Raw genomic sequence first — 8095 nt, 5'->3', positions numbered from 1 at the left:
GACAACATTTATAAGGTTGTATTAATTTTTGTTAGAGGGTTAAACAGATAGTGGTAGCTCAATGGTGGCTCTGGGTTACTGATCGAGTTCAAGCCCCAGTATTGCCCGTCTGCTGCTCTTGGGCCTTTGAGCAAGGTCCTTAACTCTCAGTGCTCCAGGGGCACTGTATCATGGCTGACCCCAGGTTCCTAACATCACTGGGATATGCGAAGATAATATTGTACTAGGTTGAAATAATATGTGACAAGAAAAACCCCCTTTACCCTTTTACCTTACTATTACATGTTTGTGAAACAATTCAGTATATAGTAGTTGTATTTTTAGACAAGCTGTGCGTTGATGTCTTACAGTGAATATTATATAGAATCTCGAATTATGAAAAAAAAACACAATACTTTATGTGTAATTAAAAAACATACAAAATGGAAAAAGAAAATGCAAATTCAGGAAACCCTGTCCTTTTAAAAACTGTCACTTTGACATTGTTTTTTCCGGAAGACAACACAAATGTTTGACACAGAGCAAAAATCTTTCGTTTACAGGTCAGATTTAAAAAGGTTAGTTTACTGCGAGAACTATATTGCTGTGTTGACTTTACCATGTCTCATCTATGGCTGTGTGTGACACAGAATGAAGAAGACTTTGTAGACTACAGGAAGTAGTAGGGTGGAGGCAGCTGTGTTTGTATCTTCCCCCAAAAGTTAAAGGTTTTGTCTAATGATATTGGTTTGGCCGCATGGCCCCTGGCCCTTCCCTATTGACACACTTTATTAAATAAACGCCTCCGAAATCCGTCTTCTGAAGAATTTCTTTATAGGATTACACTTGCACAAACAGTCCTCTTGCAAAAGGAACTGAATTGAACCTCTATACTTCCCCCTTCCTCTCTGGATTGGCACACAGGCCAGTGGGTGGGCACTGAGCATTGTCAATAACAAATTGACACAGCTAATGGCTGACATCGCAGCTGTGGCCCAGTGGTTTGTCCTCCAATTGTATGACTTTCAGATGCTGCCACAAGTCTACAAATCCCCCTCCATTAAAGAGAAAACACCAAACAGTGTGAAAAGTGGCTTCATAATTCTTACTACGGAAACTGTGTTACAACTGTGAGCAACATTGAAAAAGGAATAGACATGCAAAGAGGTCTTCGAAGAGTTGGGAATAAACGAAAATGAGAACAACAGGGAAAAAGCAAAACCGCTAGAGATTTAATACAACAATATTTTAGGAAAAAAGAAGAAAAAAGCTCTTCTGGACCAAAAGATTCCTGCATCTGACAATAAAGGTAGTGTATTTTAGGATTGATTTTGGAATTTTAAACCTGCCTAAAATGAAAGAGAGTCATGCTAACATTCTTTAAACTACAAATCAAATATTTTAGTAATAAAAGAAAAACAAGCAGCATCTGTAATTCTTGAAAGTCTTACATGAGTCAGGATGTGATTGTACTTGAGCCCTCGGAAAAATTTTATTTTGTTTTTTAGATATTAGGCCTGATTACAAACAGTATGGGTTTTTATATGATCATAGGAAATTACTTTAATTTCTAATTTTTGTTTTTTTAGTTGTTTACACTATTAAGGATCTTCAGCCCTCAAAACATTATGAAGGCTCTGCTCGTATCCTTGTTGAGTCTACGGCTGGTCGTGGGAATAGGGTAACCATTTTTTAATTATTTCTCTATATTGCTTGTCCCACCCAATGCTATGTTTTGTTTTGGAGGCAGACACATCATCTTTTAAGGAACCAGAGATTTGAATTTATCTGACTTTCTTTGATATTTTATACATGCTGGTTATAAGTAATTGATTACAATTAAAGCTCAATAAATTGATTAATAAACTTAGCAGAATATACATAAAAATATAGATATTTTTGTTATAGTTTTTTTTTGTAAAAGAAAATATGTGCTAGATTTATTCAATAAAATACCTGACTATGATCTAGAACAGGGGTCTTCAACTAAAATTGCTTGAGGTTATAGGATGCCCACCCAATGGCCCAACGACGGAATCCACTGGTGTGGGTGAAGGTATGCTGCGTGTAAATCTTTCTTGCGTGACTGTAAAAGATTACTTAAATGGATTGCACTTTGTTACATTAATCCAATTTTAAGATGTAACCTGACTCCAATTTATAATAAAGATTTAACTTGAATATCTTTAATTTAAGCTAATTACCTTATTGGTTGTATTTCTTTAATTTTAATAGATTATTCTAAGCATTCCGTCTTTTCAATTAATCATTCATTTTGGTCCTGGAGTCGCTGAGAACCTTGTGCTCGGCTAACGATACCTGCTCACCGAGGCACATTGGCCAGTCCAAATCTTAGTCAGATGATAAAACGGTAAACTAATATTCTTTAAGAAGGCTGCTCAATGCTTGCTCATTCATAAAGAACTATTAATTAAGTTACTTGGTTATAACTTGCTAAGTCAGTGATAGCTGCTACACATGCTCAGGGACACAAACTCGCCAGACTGTACCTTAGTCAGAGGATATAACGGTAAAATAAAATTCTTTTAGTAGGCCGCTCAATGCTTGCTCATGCATAAAGAATAATGTAATTAGCCATTTAGTTATAACTTGCTTAGTGAGTGATCAGTCAGAAATCAGAAGGTCCCAGATGTTGTGCTCTATGCTCCATCCGTTCATGATCCTTTAGTTTGTACTATCCTGGTCATAGATTTGTGGTAACACCAGACTACATAATCAACTAGATATAAATGATTTCAGGGAATTTCAGAGTTAATCAAGAATTTTTCATTAATTTGCCAGGGAATAATTAATAAACAAATATCACATCTTAAACAAATAATAGAAGAAATTTAAAAAACAAATATTTAGCGATGCAGTTTACTAAAGAATTGTTAAAGGATCACTGTACCTGGCAATAGAGACACACAGAGACTGTGGGAAGTTCTGACTACCGAAGCATGGTAGTTCTCAGGTTCTGGCCTAATGAAGTTGCCTGGCAGTTTTGGGGTCTGGGATCATTAACAGATCTGACCATCCTTACAAGGTTTAGTAAATGAACCGTCCTTTGTCACCTGTGGTCCGGACAGTTACATACGTAAAAACCTTTTTATTTCATTTCTAATTGCCTAGAAGCGTGAAAGCTTGCTTTTCGAAAAAGGCGATGCTGATGTGATAAGGATGCCCTGAGAAAGCTGATTAGTTTCATCACTGTATTCATAAATTCTGCATACTCCTCTGACAGATTGGAGCACAGAACAGACTTGTGGATAATACAGTGATATGAACAGAGGTCTGGATTATCCTCTTTAATCCGAGTCACTGCTCCTTTTTATTTTCCTATTATAGATGGTGCTCCATCAGTTGTGATGGACACAACATGTTTCAGATTGATCCTTCTTAGCGTTAACATCTCTTTTATGGCCAAGTATATGTCTTCTCTTTTAGTGTGTGTTGTAAGTGCTGTAACACCTAAGATGTCCTCAAATCTTTCTTCTCTGGATAGTAGCATCAATAGCATCAAGTTGTGACTGCACATCCTGTGCTAACATGTTAGCTATTTTTGTAGCTATTGCAGCTGGAAGGGGTGTTTGTTACATTTTTCTTCTCATTTCATATTTTTTCTTTTTCATCTAAAAGTGTTCCACACTCAGCCTCAATGCACTATTTTACTATTTCTGCATCTGTAAAGATCTTAAAATCCACTGTATTTTTAGTCAACACTCATATGCTTGTTGTTGGGCTGTGAGTAAGTGAGAGAGAACCCATGTAGATCCCATGTACTGGGCTTTGAGATCATTTATTTTCCTTGCGCTTACTTCAGACTGCTGAGGGGAAGTTTCTTCTAAGTGTCTATGTTTAGTTTTGTAATTGTGTTTAATGTTTCCACTTTTGACACCCGTAACAGACTCCAAGTAAATAAGAGACACGGGCCTCTTGGAGCTTGATGCAGAAGAATAAATGTGTATTTTTCCACTCATTTATCTTGGAAAAACTCGGTTTTTAGAATGCCATTGTTTTTAACTCACTGAAAGTTTCATATGTTTGTGCGTCACTTTCTGGTGTCTTCACTGCATGCGCAACTGAACGTCTGATCGTAGCAACAGTGAGCATAGTAACTGTAGTAGCGACTCGTGGCGCTGTACGACCCAAACGGCTTTACTGAGCTGACCTTGATGTGCCTGATATAAATGGGATTTTATTAAAAAAATAGCATTTGGAATATATATATTTTATCATGTAGAAGGCTTTGCGATCCGGACTCGGACCAGAGTCCGCAAGTTGGCTACCTCTGACTAGAAAATTAGTGTTTTATATATATATATATATATATATATATATATATATATATATATATATATATATATATATATATATATATAGTATAATATGTGATTTGTATGTTGAGATTAACTATAAGTGATGGCAATAAACAATGGGGAAAGTTTTCCTTTCAGTGTCCAATTGCTTTTTCTTGTTTGTTGGTATATTATACTCAACTGTATAACAATTAGCATGAAAGTCAGTAGGAGTAAGACAGAGTACATGTGTGTGAATGAGAGGGAGGGCAGTGGAGGGGTGCGGTTGCAGGAAGAAGAGGTGGAGAAGGTGGGGGAGTTCAGGTACCTGTGTAAAGTAATAGTGTGTTAGAGAAGTGAAGAAAAGAGTGCAGGCAGGGTGGAGTGGGTGGAGTAGAGTGATAGCAGGAGTGATTTGTGATAGAAGAGTATCTGCAAAAGTGAAAGGGAAAGTTTATAGGACTGTGGTGAGATCTGCGATGTTGTATGGTTTAGAGACAGTGGCATTGAGTAAAAGACAGGAGGCGGAGCTGGAGGTTGCAGAGCTGAAGATGTTGAGGTTTTCGTTGGGAGTGACGAGGATGGACAGGATTAGAAATAAGATTATCAGAGGGACAGCGCATGTAGGACATTTTGGAGACAAGGTGAGGGAGGATAGATTGAGATGGATTGGACATGTGCAGAGGAGGGACATGGGGTATATCGGTAGGAGAATGCTGAGAATGGAGCCGCCAGGAAGGAGGAAAAGAGGAAGGCCAAGGAGGAGGTTTATGGATGTGGTGAGGGAAGACATGCAGGTAGTTGGTTTGAAAGAGGCATATGTAGAGGACAGGGGGGTATGGAGACAGATGATCTGCTGTGGCGACCCTTAATGGGAGCAGCCAAAGAAGAAGAAGAAGAAGAAGAAGAAGAAGATGTAAAACAATTAGCAAAACAGCACTATATATGGACCAAATTTTTTATCTGTACAGCCCAATTAGAAAATGTTTACTATAGGGTTTTTCACATTGTGACTAACCCCGTGTTATCAACATTCTGGGGTTAGCAATGCTTTTTAACCAGGTTAATGAAACTCTACACTAAGACAAGATTAGCACAGCTTTTGCAGTGTTAAACCCTGAATTGCTGTGCCAGACATGTAGAATGCCACCGTTGCACCCGGTATTTATCATGTTTGTTAATGCAAGTAAGAATGTCAACCCAGAGTTTAGGAATGTACAGTGTAAAAGGACAGGTTATGAATACTCTGGATTAACTGTTAACCCTTGTAACATGTCAAAACTGATTACATTTTAGTTAAAAACCAAATGTATAGAGGTCTTATGTCGATGAACATTATTTTCCTACTTAAAATACAGTTTATAAATCTTACTCAATTAATTACTCCGTCTGTGTTTTGCATTAGAATGCCAGGCAATTCTAACATCATGTTCTTCTTTGACTTTAGTCACTGGTGTGAGCACAGAGTGGAAGATAAACTAGAGAAGATCATCTCCCCTCGCCTGCAGCTTGAAGTGTCATGCTCAGAGGTGTATCGGTTCAACACTCAAGGCTGGAGGCTGGATGTTGACAGGATGCGCAACACACACGGGGGAGATGATGGCATTGCACTGTATTACAAAAAACAAGGACCCAATGCTTCCTGCTTTCTATTTAAGTAAGAACAATTATTCTAGAACTATTATCTTTGCTATTCTCTATAGGTTCATATACAGCAGGGTTCAAAAGTTTGAGTCCATTATTGGGAATGCTTCAAATGTTCATTATTTTCAAATTAAATTGGCTTCAAATTATATTATCAAAAATGTCTCATAAATATTTATCTCATAAGTTTTTAAATTAGTGTTTGGCTTGTCCTTATTTTGTTTTCACTGATAGCATACACATGGGCTGCAAGCTAGCATAGACTTGACTAGCTAAAGTTTGTGTAAAACTTGACAATATGTGTTAGAATTTACTGTAGTGTCAACTGAACCTGTATTTCAGTAAAAGGGATTAACTCAGGAAAAAATCTTGCCTTCAAAAATATGCCAAAAAGTTACTGCAACATAGAATAGTGCAGAATAATATCAATACAGTTTTTGAATACTCACAATATACTACTCATTTATTCTTTCTTTCTTCAGTTTTTCTGTAAAACATTATTTTCTGTGAAAACATTTTTGTTTGTTAATTTAACTCTCGGATTCAGATGTGAATTTTCAATGTGGCCTCAGACTTTTCAACTCCGCTCTAATAGGTAAAACTCAATAAAAGAAGCTTAAATTTATGTACAAGAGCAGTTTTGTAGCTTTGTATATGTTTTTGCTGTAGAGCTGCAAATATTGTGACTGAACAAGTAAACAGAACAATAAGGGCCTGCTGCGAAGGCTGGTCTGGTCCTCACTGCTCACAGGGTAAGACACCAAAAATAGCCAGTTTAAATATGTGTGTGTACAGTATGTATATATTTCATATTCATACATACAGTATTTTTGTATTTGAATTGTGCAAGACTATATTTATCCATGATTGCTTTATCTAGGAGTGAGTATTCGGGGTCTGTGCTTCTCTACGTGGAGCTGTGAAGAATTTCCCGGGGTTCAGAACTCCTCGCTTATGTCTCTTGAGCAATGCTGTGGGAGTCTATGGGGCCTTAGTTGGAAAAACGCCTCTGATCAGACATGCTTGTCCTGTTCCTATACCCTCATGCCAGGTAATCTTATTACTGTTTAATTTCATTGCTCTATGCTGTAAAACCTTTTGGCTGACAGCTGTCTAATGTACAGTACAAGGCAGAATTGATCTGAATTATGCATAATCGTAAAGCAATTGTTGTCTTTATCATCACTGAAATCAGTAAAGAGAGCTGGATAAATATGGCCATTTTTACAAGATTATAAAAATATTAATCAGCATTTCATGAAAAAAAAACACTTCAGAAAGCTTTTAATACTAAGATTGTTGTCATGGCTCAGTGTAAATCTGTATGTCACTATTTTCTTTTTGTTCTACTCCTTCAGATGCTCAGCCACTACCCCTTTTTCACAGGGGTCTAATTGGAGGCATTCTCGATCCCAAAGCTTCTGCCACTTGCATGAGCTGGGGTGGGGCACATTATCGTTCCTTCGACCGGAAGCACTTCCATTTCAATGGTGGTTGCACCTATGTGCTGGCTGCATCCACTGATGGGACATGGGCTGTATACATTAGCACTGTGTGTGACGACAGAGGACATTGCAGCAAGGTATATCTCCAACACACATTAATATTATAATGTTTTTAGTTATCTAATGTGGTACATGTGTGGCAATCAGGGAATTTTTTTAGATGGATACATGTGAAGGGATAAGATTGTGCAAACTACCTTAAATATAGCAGTTAAACTGGTTCTCTTCTGCTTTGGACGAGTGTTAGGTCTACTCTAAAGTTATCTTTGCAACCTGTTAAGTTAAGTAAGCCTACAAACCTCACAGAGCAACAAACCTGCTAGAGGTCCTTATTCTCCTCCTGGCTGCTTCACACTCAACTGCAAAATGTTAATGTCTATGTTGGTGGGATTTTACATCAAAGCCATTTCAAACCTGACTGTGCCTTGACATCATATCCATAAAACCACACAAATGTTATGTTTAAAACACATTTGCATCTCATATGCATAATACTTTCTGTACTGCTTCCCAAAACTATGGGGGTATACAGTCAGAGTACTTCCCTAAAACCACAAGATGTATACATGGGTTAAAAGTTCTTCAAAGTTTTCCCACTAATCAACAGTATTGTAAGTAAAGTCTCAATTTATTGGTTTCAGTTTAATCCTGCTCTATTGAAACCAATGA

General features: G+C 37.3%; 1 protein-coding gene across 1 annotated transcript in view; it reads left to right on the top strand.

Annotated features, from left to right (window-relative positions):
• The first annotated feature begins 5704 nt into the window (after window positions 1-5704).
• sspo (SCO-spondin) overlaps window positions 5705-8095 on the top strand; it is an 86920-nt gene continuing 84529 nt past the window's right edge. Inside the window, 4 exon segments of the mRNA XM_046846134.1 lie at window positions 5705-5934; window positions 6591-6673; window positions 6802-6972; window positions 7280-7503. Coding sequence (XP_046702090.1) covers window positions 5705-5934; window positions 6591-6673; window positions 6802-6972; window positions 7280-7503 — 708 coding nt within the window.

This window comes from Silurus meridionalis, chromosome 4 (assembly GCF_014805685.1).
Source record: "Silurus meridionalis isolate SWU-2019-XX chromosome 4, ASM1480568v1, whole genome shotgun sequence".
In the NCBI taxonomy this organism is placed as follows: Eukaryota; Metazoa; Chordata; class Actinopteri; order Siluriformes; family Siluridae; genus Silurus; species Silurus meridionalis.
The sequence above is the reverse complement of the archived record's forward strand: the minus strand, read 5'-3'. Positions and strand labels throughout refer to the sequence as shown.